Raw genomic sequence first — 25274 nt, forward strand, 5'->3', positions numbered from 1 at the left:
GGTTAGCACGGATGCCTCAGTCCACAGGCACCACCCAGGGATGACAGCCTGGATGGCAGGTCTGGTCCTGCCCCATTTGGAAAAACACCATTTTCCGGCTCCTGCCATCCACCAGTCCCTGGATGGGGTGGCTCCCTGAACCCACTCCCCAGCTATGCGAAGGATCCCACCTAGTAGCTGGCGACCCTGAGGCCCAACGGGGGGGATGTCACTGGCCCGAGGTCCCGCCGCCAGCTGGGGGCCAGGTTTGAACCCACTTCTTTCTGCGGCAAGACTGACGCCCCGGGTGGGCTGGGGATTTCGACGTTCTCTTTGCTTCCCTGCGGCCTTCCTTCTGCGGAGGCCCTGCATGCCGCACCCCATGGAGTCGCACTTGCACCTCCCTCTTCGTTAGCTCACCAAGCACAGGCTCCATTCAATTTACTTAAATGGGACCCCCGGGGCTGCCTTGACACTCTATTTGGAGCTGCTGGTTTGCCAGCCATTCTGGCTTAATTAAAAAGGTCTCTGGGGAGGGCTGGCGGGAGGGCTCTCTGCAGGGGGAAAGCTGGTGAGACAGGGGCCCCAGGACCCCCTTGCTTGGAGTCCTGCCTCTGGCCAGTGCCTGGCCCAGGCCTGCAGAGGAGCAGCATTCCTGCCGAAAGCCCCACAGGGAGTGAGTACTGTAGGGCTTGCTCCACTCTCCAAGTGGGGCAGCATCGAGGGGGCCTGCACAGCTCTGCTACACTCAAGCCCTGGCACTGTCCTTGCCAGGGGCTCGCTCGAGCCAGCTGGTGAGGGCCAATTTCCAGACGCTCGGGAATTTTGCAAGCCAGTGATGAAAGAGTTGGGCGCTTGAAATTGGCCGTGGAGGGAGTATTTACACCATGGAAAATGGCAGATGTTACACATCAGGGCTGTTTGCAGAGGCCTCTTTGCCAGGGTACAGCTGGTCCCTGCCTTTTCACCCACCCCATCCACATCAACACCACGGCCAGGGCAGGTCCAGCCTCAGGCCAGGCCATGGTCCCTGTCCAAGCTTCCTCAGGATCTGCCTCTCTGGCCTGTCCTGCCTCCCTCCTTCTGCCACATTTGTTTGAACATGGTTTCTAACCTCGAATCTGGTAGAGCCATTTTTTTTTTTTTTTGAGATGGAGTCTCACTGTGTCATCTAGGCTGGAGTGCAGTGGTGTGATCTGGCTTCACTGCAACCTCCGCCTCCTGGGTTCAAGCAATTCTCCAGGCGTGTGCCACCCCTCCCAGCTAATTTTTAGTAGAGACGGGGTTTTGTCATGTTGGCCAGGCTGGTCTTGAACTCCTGACCTCGGGTGATCTGCCTGCCTCAACCTCCCAAAGTGCTGGGATTACGGGCGTGAGCCACTGCGCCCAGCCAGGTGGAGCCTCTTCTGGGAGCAGCAGGCTTCACGTGGCTCCCTGACCAGGCTGAGAGATGAGAAACGCTGTTCCCACTGTGCGTCTCCTGTCTGGTCACAGGGAACACCTGATTTCCTCATCTACTAAGCAGGTGTCTTTCCCTCATAGGGACAGGCCACGATTTACGGAGCGTGTGCTGCAGGCCAGGCCCTGTGCCAGCATGGTGCCAGTGAGTCCAGCCGCCCTCAAGGCAGGGATTATTACCTCACCCCTCTCGTACCCTTGGAAGGCTGCTGCTCAGGGAGGCAAATAGATCATACAACGTTTGGGTTTCAGTCCTGGTTCTGGCCGGGCTTGGTGGCTCATGCCTGTAATCCCAGCACTTTGGGAGGCCGTGGCAAGAGAATCACTTGAGCCCAGGAGTTCAAGACCAGCCTGGGCAACAGAGTAGGACCCCGTTTCTACAAAAAATAAAAAAATTAACCAAGTGTGGTGGTGCATGTCTGTAGTCCCATCTACTTGGGAGGCTGAGGTGGTGGGAGGTTTGCTTGAATCCAGGAATTTGAGGCTACAGTGATTGGTGATCTTTGCCACTGTATTCCAGCCTGGACAACAGAGCAAGACCCTATATCAGAACAAACAAAAAATTCCACATCAGCCAAACAAACCAATCCTGGTTCTGCTGTTGACTGGCAGGGTGGCCTGGAGTGTATCACTTGCCTTCCTCACCTGGCACCTCCCATCTGTAAATGGGTGCACGGATCCCCCCACACAGTGGCTAAGAGTGTTGACTGCATTGTGGGTGCACGGATCCCCCCACACGGTGGCTAAGGGGGTCGACTGCATTGAGAACCTGGTACTTAGTAGGTGCTCATTGATGAGTCACTGCTTCAGAGTCTTGTCTGAGCCTCACACCACCACCCCGGGGTGCGTTTACCATCCTCTGTCTGGAACCTCAAAAAATTAATTAAAGTAACATTGAGGAGGAGGATGAGTCTCTGAAATGTCCTTCATAAAGCAGCTCCAGTGGCAGCCATGGTTGCCCAGGCTCTGCGCAGGGCTTGACAGTGGGCCCGCTGGTATTTTTGCTCGACTCCCTTGGCTCCCAGACACTGCTCTGCGGGAAATGCTCCACCCCCATGTTTATTCTGAGCAGCCCTGTCTGAGGTGGTGCTCGCAGAGAGAGGTGGCCCAGGGCTTCCAAGGGGGGTGCAGGGAGAGAAGGAGAGAAGGAGAGGGTGGGTGAACTCCCTCAGCCCTTCTCTACAGGGGAGGCAGCATGGGAGGCCTTGCCCTATACCCCATTCTGGCTGGCAGGGAGCTCTGTGACACTGAGGGGCAGGAGGCAAGGGTGTGACATCTGTGAAGTGGAGCAGAGTGACCCTGGGCCTGGTCACAGGGTGCTCGAATGACAGGTTAGATTGCAGGCACTCAAGCCTTTAGGGTGGCCACTGCTGCTGGAATCATGGGGGCATTACCCAGAGAACAGCTTACTCATCGAGGTTCCTCATGGCAGCAGATGCTGTTTCTTGCAGGGCCTGGCCTAGAAGGAGGGGATGGGTGAGGTGGGGGTCGGCCAGGCAGGGGTCTGTGTGTGACTCATGAAGTGGTGAAATGGGGCTGAAATTCCCACCTCTGGGTAGCCCAGGCTGTGTGACGCGCAGGTGGGACAGGTCAGTCGGGGTGGCCAGGCTTCTCCAGGGAGGCCTGATTCCTTCATCGTCACCGCTGTCATTGCATCACTGTTCTTCCTGGTGTGATCCTCCAGCAGCCTTGTGGGGCAGACTGGGGGAGCATCTTATCCCCACCAAGCAGATGGGGAAACCGAGGCCCAGTAAGGTAGATGGCTTGCCCAAAGTGCCAGGGTGAGCAGCGACAGAGCCGGGCTCCCAGAGGTTGAGGTGAGCTGTGGACAGTTGAACTGGAGGAAGGCATTGCTCGTAGGAGCAGCGTCTGTCTCAGCTTCTCTCTCTCCTGCACACACCTGTGCAGGCCCTGACTCCTCCTGAGCTGGGCAGGGCTGCCCTGCAGCCCCATGTCCTGGAGCTGGAGGCTAACCACCAAGTTGGAGAACAAAAAACAGAGGGTTGGGGAGCATGGGCAGCAGGGCAGGGTGTGGGGAGCCTCCTGGGTGGGGCTGACCCCAGGCCAGGCTATAGTTACTGGCCCCAGCTCCCAGGGGACTGCATTCAAGGCCTCTGAATCGGTGGCTGGATCGAAGCTGGCTTTATTCTCCCTTCAGCAGCCCCTGACGTGTCAAGTCACTGCCAACCCAGGTCTGGGGTGACTCTGGGAAGTGAAGGATGGAGTGGCTTAGTGGCTGACATTCCAGCTCTATAGGGGCACAAGGGAGAGAGACACCAACATGGACAGCAGTCACAGAAGGCTTCCTGGAGGTGATGGCACTGGTGACAGATCCTGAAGGATGACTAGGAGTTCATCAGTGAGACAGAGGGAGAGGGACCAGGAACATAGTTATCCCCCCAAAGGACCCCAAGTCCTCGAGAAGGATGTGTACAAGGGGCAGTGCAGACAGTGCAGGAGGCCAGGAGGGCTATTCATTCAGGAGGACCTTGGAGCCGGTTTTATCCTTAGGGCAATGAGGAGCCCAGAAAGGCTTGCAAGCAAATGACACATCTGTGCTGAACTGGGGCCTCACCAGAAAAGCGGGGCCGGTGAAGGCACCTGGGCCATGGAGGTGGTGATGTGGCCAGAGGGAGGAGACCTAGGTTTGAGATCTGACTTCAACACAGCCTGGCCATGACCCTGGGCAGTCAGTTCTCTTTGAGTCTCAGGCTCCCTGTCTGTAAAATGGGGACAATATAGGCGTGAGGTTGAGAGGAGATAATGCCTGGGGCGTGCTCAGCACACCCGGCCCATGGGAGGGGCCTCATCAATGCTAGCTGCCATGATTATGATGGGGATGGCGCTGGGCTGGAGGGCTTCCCGGTGGCCAGCTGACTTCTGCACACCCTTATCTACCCCTACAGCAACGGCAGAGGCTGGCAGCCTGGTGCCACCTGAATCTGCGTCAGGCAGGGACTTGCAGGCTCCCGCTGCTGCCCCCTACCTCCTGCCTCCAGCTAAACCTGGTTTTCAGCCCTTCAGCACCTCCGCCTTCACTGGGTGCTCTTCGCCACCTCCAGCAACCTTTCTGCCATCTGTCTGTCTGTCCGACTGTCTGTCTGCCTGCTCTTTTTGTGTCTCTTTCTGGCCATATCTATGATTCCCATGGTGTCACTGCTTCGTCGTCCTGGTCCTTCTTCACGTCCGTGTCTCTGCTTTCCTCTATGTCTCCGTCTCTCCATGCCCCACGTTTGCCCCTCACTCCCTTGTCTGTATCTGTCTGTCTGTCTGTCTGTCTATGTCCATCTCCGCCCCTTCCTCTCTACGTCCCCTCCTCCTTGGGCTCCCACTTGCTGTGTCTATTTTCATCTGTGTGTCTCTGTCCCAGAGAAATGCTTGCAGGAGTGATGGATGGTCCATTAGAAAAAGATTAACAGGTGCGCTGAATGGAGAAACATCTGTTGTGAGGGAGGAGAAGGCGCGGGGTGACCTTTTGGATGGCAGTGGCTCCCCGCATCCCCGGTGGGAGTGCGTGTGTGGCGCGTGTGGCCAGAGCCAGCTGGTCATCATCACGGAGTGTCAGCATCTACAGCTTTCATCTCCGCGGACATCGCTTACTGGGCTGGCAAATTGCTGGCTCTGAGCAGCATCTGGACCCTGGCTCAGCCAGGGGCGCTGGGCCTCAGCCCTCCCCACCGAGGGTCCCTCTCAGGGTCCCACTCCTCTTTTGGGACGACTTCTTGAGTCAGATGTAATTACAGATGGAAATGGGCCTTCTCCTTTCATCTGGGCTTGAGAGGAGCTGGCAGTTTTGCTAGTTTTCCCAGGCACCAGGCTGGAAGCTGGTGCTTGGGTTATTTTTTTTTCATCGTCCTTTTAACCCACATGGAGTCAGAGTCAGGTCCTTGCAGCTCCCTGTTGCTGATGGAGAGGGCTCCTGCTTTCGGTCCTCTGCTCTCCCACCTCCCAGCCCGTTGGGCCCTCTGCCTGCACAACCTTCTCTGCTCCCTGCCACCGGCTCTCTCTTAGCTTTTAGGTCTCTGCTGAGATGTCGCTGCCTCCTGACCCCACTAGCACTGCTCCCCTAGCCACCCTCTGCTTTCCTGTCATCAGCACACACCAGCTTGGTTTGTTAACTTGGTTTACTGGGCTTTGCCCCCAGAACATGAGCTTCTCAAAGGCAGGGATAGTGCCCTGACTCCCTCACCACTGCCCACCCTGGTAGCATGAGCCCAGCACATCATATCATTCAAATCTGTGGCAGCCATGCAGGAATGAATGAATGAATGAATGAATTCGGCTGTGGTCCCCGTGTGGTGTAATGGGAGAGCAGTTTGGTCATGCAGGAATGAATGAATGAATGAATGAATGAATGAATGAATTCAGCTGCGGTCCCCGTGTGGTGTAATGGGAGAGCAGTTTGGCCATGCAGGAATGAATGAATGAATGAATGAATTCGGCTGCAGTCCCTGTGTGGTGTAATAGGAGAGCAGTTTGGCCATGCAGGAATGAATGAATGAATGAATGAATGAATGAATGAATGAATGAATTCGGCTGTGGTCCCTGTGTGGTGTAATGGGAGAGCAGTTTGGAGTCCAGCTTGGTTCAGTCCCCTGCCTTGCCCTGCCACGTCCTTGCTGGATGGCTCTGAACAAGTCATTCCCCCTCCCAGTTTTCCCAGCCTCAGTCTCTCCATCTGTGAAACGGAGAGGCTAACTTGTGTTGGGCGTCAAATCAGGTCTCAACAACGGTGCTTCCCGTCTCTGTGATTCAGGCAGGGATGACCTGGCACCACCGTGAGCACACACCAGACACTTCAGCAGTCCCGGGGAAGCCGTGGTGGGGAGCGAAGGGGCTGGGCCTCCTAGGAGCCTTAGAGGAGAGGTTTGGATGAATTAGTTCATTCACTCCATCCTCTAGTTTTATGGATAAGGAAACTAAACTCCAGAGTAGTGGGGAAGCGACTCTCCCAGGACCGCACAGCCACTTAATGTCCAAACCAAGCCCGGACCCCTCTAACTTCCCCCACTGCTGCCAATCGTGGCCTCTAGTGTGGCCTGCTTTAAATACTGGGGTTCTTTGAACAATGCCATTTGCAGAACATCAGTTAAAAACCGGGAGTAAACAGCTCTGGGAGCAGAGGGAGGCTCTGCGGCTGCTGCGGCAGGAGTTAGTCTCCCTCTGACCACCCAGTGGCTTTGGGCAGGTCCTCTTACCTCCCCGGGTCTGAATGTCCTCCTCTGAGAGCTGTCGGGTGTGCTGAGAGCCACCACGGGTGCTGTGTGTGCAGGACTGTGCCTGGCATGCAGCAGGTACATTGTGTCCATCCTCCTTTCATGGGGCATGATGTCCCCAGCCACCCTTGGTCCTGCGACGGCCAGTGCTGGGAAGGGGAGAGAGAAGTTCTGCATGAACAGGGGTTAAGGGCAGGAGTCTTGGAGCCAGGCTGCCTGGGTTCAAATCCTGGCCCCACCACTTGTTAGCTCTGCAGCCTCAGGCAAGGGACTGGTGTCCTGTAAACCCGCATCCTTGCCTGCCTGCAGATGGGTTCTTATGAGAGACTAAGTGAAGTGATGCCTGTAAAATATATAGAACAGTTCCTGGCATGTGGTAAGTGCTCACTAAACGGGTTAGGGTCTTGGGCAAACAAGGAGTTTCTGGCGACGCCTGTCCTGCTTTCCTGTCTTGCTCTGCATCTTAGCCGTGTGATCTCAGGCTGGCCTCCAAGCCTCAGTTTCCTCATCTGTGAAATGGGTATCAGAACACTTCCCTCGTGGTGCACTACAAGCCTCATTTCCAAATTTGTGGAAGGTCAGCCCTGTGGGGTCCCCCAAGTCTCACCATCTCAGCAGACCTCTCAGGACCCTGAGGTAGCAGAGATGAGAGGCCCTCAGGGCCTTGTACACGCAGCAGTGGGGAGACTGAGCTGTGGTGAGGATACTGACCCGCCAGGCCACACAGCCAGAGTGGGTGTCCAGAGGGGATCCACTGCTGCCCTCTGGTGTGACCGGGTCTCCATTCCCCACCCCAATGCCCCACAGCCAGAGGAGCTGACCAACATCCTGGAGATCTGCAACGTGGTCTTCACCAGCATGTTTGCCCTGGAGATGATCCTGAAGCTGGCGGCATTTGGGCTGTTCGACTACCTGCGTAACCCCTACAACATCTTCGATAGCATCATTGTCATCATCAGGTACTCCTCCACCCTCCCCCCGGGCAGCAGAGTGGCTTGGGGGGGAGGGGGCGGGATTTAATGTGAAGACCCCAGCCACTATATAAAGGACATAGGATGGCAGTGGAAACCCGTTGCACTGAAACAATGATCGAAATAGTCAAACATTTGTGATTTAGCAACATATTTATGCAAAGTTAAATAGCACGATCTAGCAGCGGGTCTGTGACTGCTATCATTCCAAGGAAGGGATGGGCATAAATAATATTGGGAAACAGCTGCATCGGCTGTCACATGACATGAAGACATCAGTTACTTTGATTGCCACAATGCCATAGGTACTGCTAATTCTCTGTGGCTTCCTGTTTACATTCATAACCAAAAGACACATTAAATCTCATAAAGAGGACAGTGACATCCACGGAGCTCCTGGATTCTAGCCAGAGATTTCTTGTGGGGGTGGTGGTCCATGGACTCCAGGTGAAGAGCCCCTGATTAGCTGCGTGGAGCAGCATCCAACATATTTGTCAGATGGATGGATGAACGGAAGCTCTGACTCTCTGTTTTCCCTTCTCCCTCTGTCTTCCTCTCCCCCCGGCCTCCTACTGCTCCCTCCTACCTGCACCCTGGGCCTGCCCTGTGGGGCCACAGCATCTGGGAGATAGTGGGGCAGGCGGACGGTGGGCTGTCGGTACTGCGGACCTTCCGGCTGCTGCGCGTGCTGAAGCTGGTGCGCTTCATGCCTGCCCTGCGGCGCCAGCTCGTGGTGCTCATGAAGACCATGGATAACGTGGCCACCTTCTGCATGCTGCTCATGCTTTTCATCTTCATCTTCAGGTGAGCCTGCCCTGCTGGGGGCCATACCTCAGGGCCTGCTAGGGCTGTGGGCGGGAGCCTGGGGGATGTGGTCCGCTGTGCTTCTCTGGACAAAGCCACCTGGACCTGGGTGTGAAGGCTGACACCGTCCCTCAGTCCCCTGTGGCTTTCAGCAAGCATGACCCCCTGAGCCTCAGTGTTCACCTCTGTAAAATGGGACCCACGCTGCCCCGCCCCCCCCGCCCGCGTTTTACTGAGTTGACTGGGAATGAAACAAGGTGGGTGGGCAGTTTGCTGCGTGTGAGTCTGATGAGCCTCATCCACCCTTTCCCCAGCATCCTTGGGATGCACATTTTTGGCTGCAAGTTCAGCCTCCGCACGGACACTGGAGACACGGTCCCTGACAGGAAGAACTTCGACTCCCTGCTGTGGGCCATCGTCACCGTGTTCCAGGTGAGTGGCCGCTGTGTGTCCATATGTGCTGGGGAAGCGATGGGACAGTAGTCCTTGGAGGGGCGGGACTGACAGCCCCCGTGCCTCCCTGGAGAGCCTAGCCCTGGACTAGGGGTACCCCAGGGCTAACTGTGTCTCCCCAACAGATCCTCACCCAGGAGGACTGGAACGTCGTGCTCTACAACGGCATGGCCTCCACCTCCCCCTGGGCCTCCCTCTACTTTGTCGCCCTCATGACCTTCGGCAACTATGTGCTCTTCAACCTGCTGGTGGCCATCCTGGTGGAGGGCTTCCAGGCGGAGGTGACTGTGGTCTTGGCAGAGGAAGCACCCCCACAGGGCCTGCAAAAGACTGGGCGAGGGAGAGGTGGCCTGGATGGGGGAGGGCTGCAATTCAAACTTCTAGCAGGCAACCTGTTCCCAAAGGAGGGGGTTGCTGATGAGGTGGTGAGCTCTTCATCATAGGAAACATGCAAATGGAAACTGCATCTGCCATCTCTGCTCTCCCCCAGGGATGTAGGACTAGGTTTCTCCATCTCTGAGATTCGAAATCCCCCAAGATTAGGGACTCTGGGCCCTGCCCCCTCCGTTCTCTGAGGCTCTTGGGATACTTGCAGTCAGGCAGATGTAGGGTTGTGGCCTAGGTTCTTGTTAGCATCTCGTTTCCCTTTTCCAACCCTCAGTTTTCCCATCTGTAAAATGGTGGCGGAAACACCTGTAGAAAAATTCAGGAGGGAGCTGGAAAGGGAGGAGCTGGGCTCACCGGCATTTTAACATGAGGGATGCTCTCCCAGGGTGACGCCAATCGCTCCTACTCGGACGACGACCAGAGCTCATCCAATATGGAGGAATTTGACAAGCTCCAGGAAGGCCTGGACAGCAGCGGAGGTAAACAGGCCCTCGCTTGTCACCTAGAGGGCCAAGATCCTTCCCCACAGATCCAGGTGGGCAGAGGGGACAGCGTCTGACTTGCCCTCAAGCCCAGGCTCAGGGACTGCTACTTTTCTATGGTTTGTTGTTTATGTTCATAATTGGAAAAAATGTGAAATCTCAAAAAGAGGTCAGTGACGTCCATGGACCCCTGGGATTCTAGGCACAGGGGTAGCCACAGCCTACCGCATCCCTCCACACACCAGGGCCCCTTGGTTAAAGCCTCAGGGCCTTAGGTCGAGGCCCAGGTTCTGGTCTTGCCTGGCACTACCAGGCATCCTGGAACAAGCATCCCCCAACCCTAGCCCAGTGTCTTTCTTGGTAACCAGGACGGACAGTCCCTGCCTTGTTTCCCATTGTGGGCATGGGAGTGAGGTGCCAGGCTGGTCCTGAGCACAGAAGGCAAGGGGTCCACACATACCTAAATAAAGTTGAGAGCCCTACAGGTGGGGCAGAGGGGAGGCACTGTGATGGGGTGCAACCAGGAAGACTTCCTGGTAGAGGAAGCCTCCTCAGAAAAGCTCTCCATTTCTGCTCCTTCCTTGTTTGTTTGTCTCGTGGCTCCCTTGCTCTTGTTCTGTCCTTCTGTCTGCCATTGTCCCTCCCTCTGTCTCCATCTCACTCCTCCAGATCCCAAGCTCTTTCCAATCCCCATGACCCCCAATGGGCACCTGGACCCCAGTCTCCCGCTGGGTGGGCACCTAGGTCCTGCTGGGGCTGCGGGACCTGCCCCCCGACTCTCACTGCAGCCGGACCCTATGCTGGTGGCCCTGGGCTCCCGAAAGAGCAGCGTCATGTCTCTGGGGAGGATGAGCTATGATCAGCGCTCCCTGGTGAGTCCTTGTGGGGAGCTCTGGATGGGCACTTCCTGCTGGGGTACGTGTGGAGGGGCCCTGAAGAGAGGTACCTGCCAGTCCAGCCTCAGACTCTGGTGCCCAGCCAAAGTCAGGCAGGGGCCATATCTGTTGCATTCCTGGGTGCCAGTGCCAGAGCGGGACCTGGCAATAAGGAATGAATGAATGCCCAGTGCCAGTGGGGTCTGGTGCAGAAAACTGGCTTTTCATCTCAGCAGCAATGTGTAGGGTAAAAAGAGCTGGGCTTTGAATCCAGCTTCTGCCACCTCCAAGCTGTGTGACAATGAGCAAATTACTGCCCTTCTCTGAGCCTCAGTTTCCTTACCTGTAAAATGGGAAGATGGCCCTAACTTGCTGTACCTTCCTCAAGGGAAGTGAGGTGGCAGAAGGGGATATAACCTCTAGGTGGACGTGCCCCCATGTCCTCATGGATGTGGATGGAGTGAGGTGGGACAGGGAGAGGAGTTCTAGGATCCATTCCGTCACCCGCTGGCCAGGCGAGTGACCCTCTTAGAGCCACAGTGGGGGTGCAGGCTGCCTTTGGGCACCTGGTGCCCCACCCATGGGTGTGCCTGTGGGGCGCTGACCCGAGCGGGAATTCCTCCCAGTCCAGCTCCCGGAGCTCCTACTACGGGCCGTGGGGCCGCAGCGGGGCCTGGGCCAGCCGCCGCTCCAGCTGGAATAGCCTCAAGCACAAGCCGCCGTCGGCCGAGCATGAGTCCCTGCTCTCCGCGGAGCGCGGCGGCGGCGCCCGGGTCTGCGAGGTTGCCGGGGAGGAGGGGCTGCCACGGCCCGCACCCCTGCACGCCCCTCACGCCCCGCACGCCCACCACGCTCATCACGGGCCCCATCTGGCACACCGCCACCGCCACCACCGCCGGACACTGTCCCTCGACACCAGAGACTCGGTGGACCTGGCCGAGCTGGTGCCCACCGTGGGCGCCCACCCCCGGGCCGCTTGGAGGGCGGCGGGCCCGGCCCCCGGGCATGAGGACTGCAATGGCAGGATGCCCAGCATCGCCAAGGACGTCTTCACCAAGATGGGCGACCGCCGGGATCGCGGGGAGGATGAGGAGGAGATCGACTACGTGAGTGGGGACCGGGCCGAAGGGGACCTGGTGCAGCGGGATAGGAAAGAAGGGGGTGCGGCCACAGGAGGCGGGGCCCCAGCGGGCGGGCCCACGGGGGGCATGGCCGGGGCGTGGCCGGAGCGGCTAGGGCTTCAGGTGCGAGGCAGGAGGAGCGGGGCCAGAACTGCCCACCCCTGAGCTGGGCCCGCTCCTGAGAGAGAAGCCCTCCCTGGCTGACCCCGGGGGGCAGAGAGTTCGGAGGTGACCCTGCGACCCCAGCTGGCGGGATGGCCGCATGGGCGGAGACCGGCAGCCCTGCGCATCGCTAACCCCCGGCGCTCCATCCTCCTTTTGCCAGACCCTGTGCTTCCGCGTCCGCAAGATGATCGACGTCTATAAGCCCGACTGGTGCGAGGTCCGCGAAGACTGGTCTGTCTACCTCTTCTCTCCCGAGAACAGGTGGGCGGGGCCAGGCCTGGGGTGAGGGTTAGAGTAGGGGTGACGTGGGAGGGACGGATCTCTGCCGAGCCAGGCAAGGCCATTGGTGGTGCTCTCCCAGACCACAGCGGACCCTCCTGGCCCAGAGGTGAAGGTCTCCAGGGGAGAGTGCAGCCTCCTGAGGGCTGCTGGGTGAAGATGGATTTGGGGAGGAGGATTGGCTGGAGGAGGTCAGGGAGGAGATAGCCTTGGCTTCCAAGATCCCTGGGGAGCAGGGGTCCCCTGGGCTAGGCGAGAACTTTAGGCAAGACAGATGTTGGTGGCCAGGCTCTCCTGGGCTCTCGTCTAGTCTAGGCCATCCCTGTGCTGGGCACCAGGTTGAACCATCCTCAAGTAGCCTGTATGGCTTGCATCTCAGGGGACATCAGAAGGCTTCCTGGAGGAGGAGGCCTTTGTGCTGGGCTGTGGAGGCAGGTGGTAATCCAGTAGGCACATCAGGGGCTGTGAAGAAGAGGAGCCTGGTGCAGGGGCAGGGAGCAGACTGAGGGAAGGCCTGGGGCAGAAGCAGAGGGTACCAGGCAACGTGGTATCCTCCTGAGAGGCTCAGGGATCTGGGCTAAACCTTGAGTGCCAGGACAAGGTGGGTGACCTCATGGTGTGCGTGTGTGGTCAGAGGAGGTGGCGCCAGGTGGGCACCCTGAGCAGGTGTAGAGTCAGCACCTGCCATGTGGCCAAAGGAGAGGATAGGGGTTGCTTCCTTGAGGCCAGCCTGGTCTGCACTTCTGCCTGGGCCCTCTGCCTTCCTTCTGGCCAGGGTGGGAGGCAGCTGACGCTCAGGCGGCCCCCACCCACCCTGCCCAGGTTCCGGGTCCTGTGTCAGACCATTATTGCCCACAAGCTCTTCGACTACGTTGTCCTGGCCTTCATCTTTCTCAACTGCATCACCATCGCCTTGGAGCGGCCTCAGATCGAGGCTGGTAGCACTGTGAGTGGCTCTAGCCTTTGGGCAGGGCAGGGGCCAGGCCAAGGGACAGCTTGCCAGGGCTGAGGGGGGCAGGGAGACCTCCCACCATGGGGGAGGCGGGACAGGGAGTTTGCCCTTGGGGGAGGTGGAACTGGGAGTTTGCCTTTGGAGCGGGGAAAGCCTCTGTGAACTGAGAAGTGGCAGCCTCTTCTCTACGCACCTTGGCCAAAGCAGATGCTGGCCAGTGGCCAGGCAGCTCTGGGAGCCCCTGGGCCCATGGTATCTCCCAATGCTTTCAGGAACGCATCTTTCTCACCGTGTCCAACTACATCTTTACGGCCATCTTCGTGGGCGAGATGACACTGAAGGTAACTCCCAGCTTCACTCAGGGCCCCTGACCCTGGGTCAGCCCCTGCCTCAGCTTGTCACTCGCCTGCCATCGGCCTCATTCCACTCGTAGCCCCATAGCCCACCCCTCTGGGTACCAGCCCCTGGGCTGGGCTTCCGCGACCCAGAAGGGGTCAGCCTTGTCCCCATTCACAGGAGTCACAACCCCGCTAGACAGACGGGTGCAGGGAACACTGAGTGTGATGGAGGCACCTGCTGGAGGTGTGGGGCGCAGGGGAAGCATCCCGTCTGGGGCGCTTCCCAGGGCGGGCAGTTTTGAATTGGATTTGCCAGAGGCACCGGGAACCTAACGGGGCGGCCTGCTGGGCCCTGACCCTGCCCCGTCCCCGCCCATCACCCACCCTCAGAGGGCGGCCTGAACCCTCCCCTTCCCTCCAAACCCGCCACTTGCAGGACCCCGCCCCCTCCCCCCGAAGCCGACCTGGCCTCGCCCCGCCTCCTCGCGCAGAGCCCGGCTGGCCCCGCCCACCTACCCGCTCCTCCCGCGGCTGCCTGACCCCGGCCCCACCCCTGTCCCAGGTGGTCTCGCTGGGCCTGTACTTCGGCGAGCAGGCGTACCTGCGCAGCAGCTGGAACGTGCTGGACGGCTTTCTTGTCTTCGTGTCCATCATCGACATCGTGGTGTCCCTGGCCTCGGCCGGGGGAGCCAAAATCCTGGGGGTCCTCCGAGTCTTGCGGCTCCTGCGCACCCTACGTCCCCTGCGGTGAGGAACCCTCCCTGGCGGATGGGGGAAGGTGTCATGCACTGTGCAGAGAAGCCACGGGTCGGTGGAATTGGGCCGTCACTCCGCCCTCCCCTCCCGCCCACTCGGTCCTCCAATACTGAGCGCCAAGCACCCTGAGCTGTTCCCGGGGGAGGGGACTGCAGACCCTGGGGGTGGGGCATGCTGGAAGAGCAGGGCTGAAGCTGGACCCCAGTATTGCTGCCCACTCTGCGTGTCCCTGAGTGGCTCGTTGCCATCTCTGGGCATCAGTCCTAGACCAGGGTGTGGTGTGGACCCGGAGGAGCTGGGCACAGTGAGGGGTGAGGGCAGCTGCCCTGCTGCTGCTGTAGGTCTGAGGCCTGGGTGCAGCTTGCCTCCTGCTCTGCCAGTGTCTGGGTTGCCTGGCCGCTTTCTCTGCATTCCTGGCGACTGTCCTCATGCCCCAGGATGTTCAGCCCTGGTGAGCCCTGGGGGCTCATGCCCTGGGATGCTCAGCCCTGGTGACTCTGGGCTGAGTAGGGGCTGCCTCTTGGTCAAGGGATTATGTGTGCCTGGCCTCTCCCTGCCCTCAGTGTCATCAGCCGGGCGCCGGGCCTGAAGCTGGTGGTGGAGACACTCATCTCCTCCCTCAAGCCCATCGGCAACATCGTGCTCATCTGCTGTGCCTTCTTCATCATCTTTGGCATCCTAGGAGTTCAGGTGAGGGGTGCCCAGGCTGGGCAGGGACTGGGCTCTGTGACTGGGGAAAAGGAAGTCTCAGACAGCCAGGGGAGAGACTCCACATTCCAACCTCATGCGCCTTGCCTGCTGTGGGCTCCTCCTCCAGGGAGGGAGACAGACATGGGCCCAGATGACTGAGCACAAGACAGGCTGAGTAAATGCAATCGAGAGGCGGGTTCCTCTCTGACTTGCAACCCTCACCCGTGAGAGCACCAACTTTGCCCCCTTTCCCCAGCTCTTCAAGGGCAAGTTCTACCACTGTCTGGGCGTGGACACACGCAACATCACCAACCGCTCGGACTGCATGGCCGCCAACTACCGCTGGGTCCATCACAAATACAACTTCGACAACCTGGGCCAGGTGAGCACCGCCCTCCTAGCCCTGATCAGACCCTCCCCTCTCTTGGATGCCAGTGGCTCTGGGAATCACAGACCTGGCTTCAGTCTTGCACTGCCAGGACTGACACTGACTTCTCCTCTCCAAGCCTCAGTTTCCTATTCTGCAAAATGGGTAAGGGTAGCACTCACCTCTCAGGTGGGATGAGGCTTAGAGAGTCTGTGTGCAGAGTGCCCAGCAAACGCCTTCACTTAGTAGGTGCTTTGTGAACATTGGATCTTGGCTCCCACCCCCGACCCAGGGGACCCTGACAGGAGTTTGAGAATCAAGCAGTCCTGGAGGTGAATCCAGCTCTGCCACTTTCTGTAGGTGTGGCCTCCCTGAGCCTCAGTTTCCTCATCTATGAAATGGAAATGTTACAGCCTGCCAGGCAGGCTGCGGTCCCGGGGTGGTTCCCTCTCCTGTCACCCACCCACTGCTGTCTGCTCTGTCGACAGGCACACCCCTGCCTGGTGTCTGCTTTCCCCTTGGTTTCCTCTCCTGGGGGCCTGCCAGGCGTGACCCATCTGGGCAGTGCCCCAGGTGAGACCCCTTGGCTGGCTGCCTCCCCTTCCCTGCTCTCATTTCTCCAGGGTCTGCCCAGGAGGCCAGGTATGTCCACTTGCAGGTGTGGCTTGCCCCAGGGCACACAGGAAGGAGCAGGCTCCAGGCCCTCGTCCCCCGCTGGCTGATGGGCAGTCTCCAGCTAGATCCCCCTGGAGGGCTTGCCCCCCAGTGGCACCTCAGAGGGGAGCCACAAGGCCTTGGAGGGGCAGTGAGTGCCCAGGGAAAGGGGTCGGGAACTGTGACAGTCACTACCCCTGCCCATCTGGGGAAAAGATGTCTTAGGAAGTTGAGGGGGAGCTCGCCAGGGGCCTTTTGTGCCCATGCTCCTGACCCCCTTCACCTATGGGCCCTGCCCCAGTGCCAGCCCCGCCCCTTTGGAGCATTTCTGGGTCTACCTGGCACCAGGCTCTTCTGGAATCCCTCATGAGGTGTTCTCAGCACTCGGAGCCACCTGGAGGGTTCCGGCCTGGCCTGCAGCCTCTGACTCCTCAGTGGCCCTTACCAGCTGTGTGCCCTCAGACAAGTGCCAGACCCTCTGTTCCAGTGTCCTCATCTGTCAACAGGGACAGTGATGGCAGGTCCTTGGAATGCAGGAGCCTCCTGTGCCCTTGGCAGGGGGGCTTCCTCTGCCCTCCCTGCTCCTGGGTGTGAACACTTTCTGGACACCTTCGGCACCGTTCCCACCTGGAAAGAGAAGAGGAGGGGTCTGTGATCTGGATGGTGGGAAGGAGGGGCCAGTGCGGGGCCAGAGACTCATTCCAGAACCATATGTCCTGGCCCACAGTGGCAGGAGCACAGAGCGGGGTGTGACCGCCTCTGCCCTGGGGAGAGGGCGTCCTGAGTAGGACATGTGACCTCCGGGCAGTTTCTGGTGAAATGGGACCCTTTGTGAACCTACTAACTACTGGTGCAAGGATGGCACCGGAGGCTGTGCTCAAGTTCAGTTCAGAGAACCTTTACTGAGCACCTGCTGTATGCAAGGTTCTGCGCTGGGTGCCGGTGCTGCAGAACCAGATGTGACCTCACTGAAGGGACATGAGGATGCTGATCTGCCATCTCTGTGGGAGCCTTGGGTGGCTGTGTTCTGGGGACCACCTCCTTTTCAAAATTTTACAAACCAGGGAGAGGAATTATTGCCATTTTACCGATGAGGAAAGGGGCCCAGAGACATCGAGGAACTTGCCTCAAATCACATAGCCAGTGAGTGGTACAGCCTGGGCTCTGACCCAGGGTTCCTGACGCCTCTCATGAGCTCCTGTTTTCAGATGCTAGGGCAAACGTGTCTTACCCCCTGGAGTAAGGATGGCAGGGACCGTCTGGTTGAGCCTCAGTTGGCCCTCCCAGCACACCTGCCAGAAAGGTATTTGTTAGCTCCATTCTGTGGGTGAGGGGACAGGAGTTCATGAATTTTTTTTGCCCAAGATCACACAGCTGGATGATTTCAGAGCTGAGACCAAAACCCAGGACTGTGGGTCCAGCACTTTTTCTTCTGTAACAGCAACTACAAGAGTATGTTGCAGGCACATAGTACCTCCTTAGGAAAGGTTTGTTGGATGAGGGCACAGCTCTGTCACTTGGAGAAGACCTCTTTGTCCCTCTGTCTCCCAGGGGCAGAAGAACAGAGAGCTGAGGAAGGGTGGCTGCAGCTGGCATCACTGACACTCCTCACTCCTGCATTCCCCTTCCCCATGTCTCCCAGGCTCTGATGTCCCTCTTTGTCCTGGCATCTAAGGATGGTTGGGTGAACATCATGTACAATGGACTGGATGCTGTCGCTGTGGACCAGCAGGTGGGTGTAGCTGGGACCAGGTCAAGCCTTGATGCAGGGAGGGACATGGTGTCCTTGGGGCCCAGTGGTTTGAATTTGAAACTGGTGCCAGCGAGACCCACAGCCCCAGTGTCTCCCCACTGTCAGCATAGCCCACCCCTCACATCTTGGCCTGAATATTCACCATTAGAGCCACTCCTTGGGTAGCATAAATCATTGTTACATTTGCTTTGGCAAATCCCCCTTGCTCTTTGTGGAGAGGCATCTGAGCTGCTCCTCCCTGGAGGGGCGCAGAGCCTGGTGGGTAGAGAACCAAGTGCAGGCAGAGAAGAGGGGCTGAGCCAGCTGGCAGAGGAACAGAGAGGGTGAGAGTGTGATGTGTTTAGGGAATTGGGAGTTGGGGGCTAGGAGCAGAAAATGAGAGGCAGGAGATGGGGAGAGGAGGCAGGTAGGGCTAGGTGGTCTGCAAGCCCCCGAGTGTGCAATGACAAGGGGCAAAAGTTTATTCTGAGGGCAGAGAGAGCCAGTGAGGGGCTAACAGCAAGAGTGGTGTCCCTGCTTGTCAGGTCTGCTTGTCAGTGCAGCCTTCTGAGGGCTGCTGAGTGAAGATGGATTTGGGAGGGGGATTAGGTGGAGGAGGTCAGGGAAGAGACTCAGCCTTGGCTTCCGAGACCCCTGGGGAGCAGGGATCCCTCTGGGTCTAGGTGGAGACTTTAGGCAAGATGTGTGGCTGACCAAGGTCGGCTGTGTTCAGACCGAGGGGGTCACTGAGAGAAGAAACAGAAAGATTCCCTAGCTCAAGACAGGGCCCACTCAGTGGTGGAGGCAGGGATGTGTGCAACTCCCAGGCTGATAATGGACCCCTGGTTCTTGGCTTCATGGGTGCCACCCAGTAAGACTCTGGAGCTGGATGTGGGGGTGGTGGTATTGGCTGGGAGGAATGAGAATGCTTGGCTGCATCTTCCTCTACTTCCTTGTCTGCTCTGTCTCCTCACCCCCACAAGCTTGCCCTCAGGAAGCTCAGGGTCTGGAAGGGAAGGGTCAGAGGGAAGGTGGGTCAGGGAGGCAACATTTGGTCCGTGGTTTGCACATGGGTGGCAATGACTGTGGTGTGTTAAGTATTGACTCTTTGCAAGGCACATGCATACACGGATTCCACCAAGGAAACTATGCATCCAAGTTTTCCTCTCTGCTGGCCACCTTGTTTTCTGCCTTATTTCTGGATGGGTGAAAAAGTGGATGGATGGAGGTGTCGATGGAGGGGTGACTGGCTGGCTGGGTGGGAGAATGGGTGGGTGGTGGATTGATGGATGGATGGATGGATGGATGGATGGATACATGGGTGAGTGGATGGGTAGGTGAATGGATGGGCGAATGGGTGGGTGAGTGGATGGGTGGATGGATGGATGGGTGGGTCGATGGGTCGATGGGTGGATGGGTGAGTGAGTGGATGAATGGGTGAGTGGATGGGTGGATGGATGGATGGGTGGGTAAATGGATGAATGAATGGGTGGATGGATGGGTGGGTGAATGGGTGGATGGGTGAGTGAGTGAATGAATGGGTGAGTGGATGGGTGGATGGATGATAGATGGATGGATGAGTGGGTGGATGGATGGGTGGATGCATGGATGGATGGGTGGGTGGATGAATGGGTGGATGGGTGGGTGGGTGGATGGATGGGTAGACGGATGGATGGGTAGATAGATGAATGGCTGGCTGGCTGGTTAGCTGGTAGGTGGATGGATGGGTGGATACATGGATGGGTGAATGGATGGATGGGTGGGTGGATGGGTGGGTGGGTGGATGAGTGGGTGGATGGATGGATGGGTAGATAGATGAATGGGTGGCTGGCTGGCTGGTGGGTAGATGGATGGGTGGATGCATGGATGGGCAAGTGGGTGGATGGATGGGTGGATAGATGGGTGGATGGATGGATGGATGAGTGGATGGGTGGTGGATGGATGGGTGAGTGAGTGGAAGGAAAGGTAGATGGATGGATGCATGCATGCATAGGTGAATGAATGGATAGGTGAGTGAGAGGAAGAAGACAGACGTTTCCAGGAGGCAGCCGCTAAGCAGAGAGGGAGAAGTGGCTTTCTTGGCTGAGGACCATATTGTGTCATGCTCAGGGTATTTACTTCTTACCTGCTGCCTCATTTAGACCTCACAGCTGCCTTCCTGGAGGCAGGCTCAACACATCCCCACTCCATGGAGGCTCAGCCAGGTTGGGCACTTCCCCATGGCCCTGTAGGGCCTGATCAGCCTCCTCAGCCCTCTCTGACTCCCCTGCAGCCTGTGACCAACCACAACCCCTGGATGCTGCTGTACTTCATCTCCTTCCTGCTCATCGTCAGCTTCTTCGTGCTCAACATGTTTGTGGGTGTCGTGGTGGAGAACTTCCACAAGTGCCGGCAGCACCAGGAGGCTGAAGAGGCACGGCGGCGGGAGGAGAAGCGGCTGCGGCGCCTGGAGAAGAAGCGCCGGAGTGAGTGGGTGCCTGTGGAGGGTGTGGGCCACCCAGCTCTAGGCCCTTCTGCCTGGACCTGACCCCAGCATCCTGAGACTTTGGAGCTAGAAGGAAACAAATGATACAGCCCCTGTGTCCAGGGCTCAGTCACTTCTCCCAGCATCTTTCTGTCCGGGGGATCCGAGCTCCATCAGTGTCCAATGGCTGACACCACTGCCAACCTGAGTAAGGCTGTTGGGGGTTCAGTCCACACATAGGGCAAAGGCAGAGCCTGGGAAACCTGCCCTCCCTGCAGGCAGGCCCAGAGCTCCTGCCACAAGCTCATTTGGGGTAGATGGAGAGAATGAATGTCCTGCCTTCTTTGTCACCCTTCCCCACAGTTTCTGTCATGGTGCTTTGGCTGGGTGGAGATCTAACATTGATTCCAGAGCCTGGGGTGGATCAACATTTTCCTCCTTGCCCCCTCCCATTCCTCCACCTTTCTGTCCTTTGTGCTCTGTGCCCTTTCCCTTGACCCTAACCCTCTGTGGTCTGTACCACTCCCCCTGCACCACCTGCAGAGGCCCAGCGGCTGCCCTACTATGCCACCTATTGTCACACCCGACTACTCATCCACTCTATGTGCACCAGCCACTACCTGGACATCTTCATCACCTTCATCATCTGCCTCAACGTGGTCACCATGTCCCTGGAGCACTACAATCAGCCCACGGTGAGCCCTGGTCTGCCTCCCAGCCCAAGGTTACAAGGTGAGGGTGGGGTCTCAGCAGGACCCCACCCCAGGGATAGGGTAGGGAAGGGGTTAGCTGATAGCAGGATGTGAGCAGCCCCTCCATGCTGGGCTCTATGCTGGGCACTGCAATGGGAGGAGGTGCCGGACAAGCTTGCCCTCAGGAAGCTCAGGGTCTGGAAGGGAAGGGTCAGAGGGAAGGTGGGTCAGGGAGGCAACATTTGGTCCGTGGTTTGCACATGGGTGGCAATGACTGTGGTGTGTTAAGTATTGACTCTTTGCAAGGCACACTACATATATGAACTCTTTAATCCTCACAGCAATCCTAAGGCTGGCAGGGGGAATCATTTGTCCAGATTTTATAGGTGAGGAACCTGAGGCTTAGAGAGCTTAAATATGCTGCCAAAATTACTCAGCCATACGTAGTGGAACCAGGTCTGGAACTTAGAATTGCATTCAAAGCCTACCAGGTAGCCTCCATTACTACCTGGGCATATGGAGACTATGCAAAGGGTGGAAGGACCATTTCAGGCAAACACTGGTGGTGGATGAGGATGACCATTTCCCAGCTTGTTGCAGACTGGGTATGTGAGGGGCATGTGAGAAGCAAGTGCATTCTAAAAACCCTGCTGGAGTTGGAGGGGAAGAAGAGGGAAGCAGAGCTTCCCGGTGTGGAATTAATACCTTATTTCAAATGATGGGAGAGGAATATTATGAATACAGGAAAAAGAAAGATAACCATTGGCAAAATGAAACAATAATTATGGAACTTCCAAATTAACAGGAAAAAAATGAAAGAATAATGGTTTACATTTACCAAGTATTGTTCTGTGTCCAGCACTGAATTATTAGCTCATTTAATTTTCATAGCAGCTTTCTAAGATGAAATGACTTACTCAAGATCATATGGTGAATTTGGAGTGAGCACTAAGCCAGGATTCAAATGTAGGCAGTCTGGCTCAGTAGCTCTTCATTAATACCCTATATTGCCTCCAAAGGTACCAACTGGACCAGATACACACAAATAGGAAAAAGGAAACAGAAGGAATAACAACATAAAATAAATAGCACACATTAAGATGGAAAGAATAAAAGCAGCATATAAATAATTATGCTAAAAGTAAATGGACTAAATTCTCTCCTTAAAAGGCAGAGACTTTCTGAGTGGAGGAAGGTTCTGGAGCTGGTCATGTGCCCTGGATCATGCTTCTCTTTGTTCCCCCATAGTCCCTGGAGACAGCCCTCAAGTACTGCAACTATATGTTCACCACTGTTTTTGTGCTGGAGGCTGTGCTGAAGCTGGTGGCATTTGGTCTGAGGCGCTTCTTCAAGGACCGGTGAGTGGCCAGGCTGGGTTAGGGCAGTAATAGGGTAGACTGCAGGATGAGGAAGCAGTCCTGACCCTTAGGGAAGTCTGGAGCAGCCTGAAGAGGGGAACCAGTAAGCATCTAGGCACTGGACAGGCATCCCAGCTGCTGCTTATAGCTCTGAACAGGAAATGATTATGGTATCATCTGATGGGTGCAGGGCATTCTACTTGGCCCTTCTCAGTTCATCTTTGGTAGGTTGTTTCTACCCTATAGGCAGAGCAGGGTCTGCCTCATGCTAATACTCCTTTTTGAAGGGAATAGTGAGGCTCAAAGAAGTTGGTGGATTAGCCTAAGGCCAGACAGAGGGAGCAGCCAGCTCAAGGTTAGACCTGGAAGTCACAGTCCATGCCTCCTTTCCTGCAGGAGGCTAGAGATGTTTATCCTGATCAGCCCCTTGCTTGAGGAAGTGATGGCTATGGGGAGCAGAGACAGGCCTGGACCCAGTGGCGTTAGGAGGCGCTAGTAAGGGAGGGCAGCCACACAGCCCAATGGGCCACAATAGAAGGTTGAGGACTTGGGAGACTCCCCTACTAAGGTGTGTCTGAACCAGAGGGATCCTCCTCATGCCCGCTCCTACCCTCCCATGCACGGCTGAGCAGATGGAACCAGCTGGACCTGGCCATTGTGCTACTGTCAGTCATGGGCATCACACTGGAGGAGATAGAGATTAATGCAGCCCTGCCCATCAACCCCACCATCATCCGCATCATGAGGGTTCTGCGCATCGCCCGAGGTGAGGGGCAAGGGGTGGGACAGGGAACGGGGGCAAGCAGGGGCAGGATGAGACTCCTCATTGCCTGATGAGAGCACACAGGAGTGGGGTGGGGAGAGGTGGGGGCAGGAGTTTGTGGGCATGGTGGGCTCCTTGCTGAGCAGGGGTGAGCAGGAGCCGGGAGGCACACAGCCAGCACACACGCATGCACCCTCTGTGTGCACACACCTCCCCCAGCACACAGACAGCTTTGCATAGCACACATGGATACACACTCCCACTTCCTTATAACGTCATGACCCATGGGGTCCAGTCTCAGAGTGTGATGCAAGGAACCCAGTCCAACTGGGAAGATGTGAAACACCTCCAGCTCCTCCCTGGCGTTTCTCAATCACAGTGACTGGGACGTACGGTCTTCAGAGACCCTTCTCCTCCCCTCAAGCTAGTTCCCACACTTCTTTTAAAAGCCTCCTGCCTCAGGGCGAGCCCAGGTGCCTCCTGCTCTTCTGCCTGCCAGAAACTCAGCGAGTGATGCCAGAGTCCTCTTTATCGAGAGGGGAAGGGAAGAGATGTGGCCACCCACGCTGGTCCTTTGTGCCTGTGACAGTTCATGGCACACTCATTCACACACTTCATAGACCTCAGTTCCCATGAGAATGCCCCATCCTCGGGGGCTGTTTTACAGTGACACCCACGCCTTGTGTCCACATGTTTTTGTGCATGCCCCACTCACCCTGTGGCTGCACCCACATTCTTGTAATGTGGCGTCTGAGAGCCGGACTCTGCTTGCACGTGCCTTCATGTGCTCTTTTACTGAGTTTACGCACGTGCACACACGCGTGCACACACACGTCCCCACCGGCCCGGGGCTGAGTGGGCGGGGCTGGGTCTCGCCCACAGTGCTGAAGCTGTTGAAGATGGCCACAGGGATGCGGGCCCTGCTGGACACGGTGGTGCAAGCTTTGCCCCAGGTAAGAGCCACTCTTTCTGGCAGCCCTCCTGGGCTCATTGGTGTCAGGCTGGGCCCTGGGGCATGAAGGCCCTGATATTCCTTCTCACATCTGCCAAAGCCAGGGCAGATGCTGTCTCTGGGGATGTGTTTTGAGCCGAGGGCTGACAGGCAGAAAGAGTCCCTTTCTGCCTGTTTCTTCCGGCTTCACCACGTGGTTGCCAGTGACACTCTGTGTCCAGCCCTGCGCATGCACTCAGGGTCCGCATCGTGCCCTTGGTTGCCCCAGGCTGGTGGAGGGAGATGGATACTTCAGGGAGATGTGGGGAGGGACCTCCAGCATGCTCCAGGGAGAGAAGACTGCCAGACACTCCCTGGGGAGATCAGGGAAGGCAGCCTAGGAAAGGGGACCTTTGAGCTTGACTTCCAAGGGTGACTTGGCAGAAGAAGGTGGCAGTGTGGATGGGGAAGTTCCGAGATGGCATTCCAGGAGGGGCAGCATGAGACACTGACCCAGGTGGGGATCTCAGAAGTTAGGGAAGTTGCTTTACCCCCACCCCGTGGTTAGTGAAAAGGGAGATGTGATCAGGGCCACAGAGGGCATCTTTTTCATCCTCCTGGGAATTCTGCAATCCCAGTCCTTCCCTCCCTCGCTGTCTGGACTGCTTGAGGCTCTTCTTCCCCCTCCCCTAAGGGTGGCCTCTGCTGTGATGACCCTCAGGCACATTTATTTATTCATTATGATTCATCGAGTCACCAGGAACTTTAGACACCTTAAAATACAAGGCACAGATACTGCACAGTAAAAATGAGGATACAAGATTAACAGCCCAGGGAAGGTGGAAGCAGAGCTAATTCTTTCGGGGAGTGGGGCTAAGGACATGGGTGAGTTCTGTTCCTGAGTTTGGTGTGAGCTTCCCAGCAGCCTCGGTATAAAGGGGAAGTGGCATGGTCTGGATGGAAAGCAAGGGCATTCATTCAGAGACGTGGTTTTTCCTAGCACTAAATTCCTTCAGGGGACTTTGTCCCATGGGAGATGGGAGTGATGCTGGGCTGCAGGCTGTGCAGACAAGAAGTAGATTGGAACCCCGACTTGGGCCATAATGCCTGAGAGCAAAGTCTGGGCCCTGGGCATGCAACTTAGCTTTTCGTGCCTCAGTTGCCTTGCCTGTGAAATGAGGATGGTGGTGAAGCATCGCTCCCTCAAGTGCTTATTTCAAAGGGCAGCGGTGAAGTTTCAGATGGTTAAAGCTTATGAAGCACTTCAGAAGCCTGGTTCATGGGAAGTGCCTTGTAAGAGGCTGCTAGGGATGGGGATGGCAGGTGTGTGGCTTGGCCTCCCTGGCCTCCTTGCTCCCACTCCCCTTCCCCATGCTCTGAGCCCCGG

At 57.2% G+C, this 25274-nt stretch overlaps 1 protein-coding gene across 1 annotated transcript in view; it reads left to right on the forward strand.

The window, feature by feature from the left end:
* The window catches only part of LOC105464412 (calcium voltage-gated channel subunit alpha1 I), a 136321-nt gene that overhangs the window by 96496 nt on the left and 14551 nt on the right, over positions 1 to 25274 (forward strand). Inside the window, 19 exon segments of the mRNA XM_071080621.1 lie at positions 7461 to 7612; positions 8243 to 8428; positions 8743 to 8860; positions 9007 to 9162; positions 9654 to 9747; positions 10420 to 10622; positions 11252 to 11731; positions 12072 to 12172; positions 13013 to 13136; positions 13415 to 13483; positions 14043 to 14227; positions 14800 to 14926; positions 15183 to 15308; positions 17590 to 17679; positions 19952 to 20144; positions 20687 to 20838; positions 22084 to 22193; positions 22826 to 22959; positions 23839 to 23909. Coding sequence (XP_070936722.1) covers positions 7461 to 7612; positions 8243 to 8428; positions 8743 to 8860; positions 9007 to 9162; positions 9654 to 9747; positions 10420 to 10622; positions 11252 to 11731; positions 12072 to 12172; positions 13013 to 13136; positions 13415 to 13483; positions 14043 to 14227; positions 14800 to 14926; positions 15183 to 15308; positions 17590 to 17679; positions 19952 to 20144; positions 20687 to 20838; positions 22084 to 22193; positions 22826 to 22959; positions 23839 to 23909 — 2871 coding nt within the window.

This window comes from Macaca nemestrina, chromosome 15, assembly GCF_043159975.1.
Source record: "Macaca nemestrina isolate mMacNem1 chromosome 15, mMacNem.hap1, whole genome shotgun sequence".
NCBI lineage: Eukaryota > Metazoa > Chordata > Mammalia > Primates > Cercopithecidae > Macaca > Macaca nemestrina.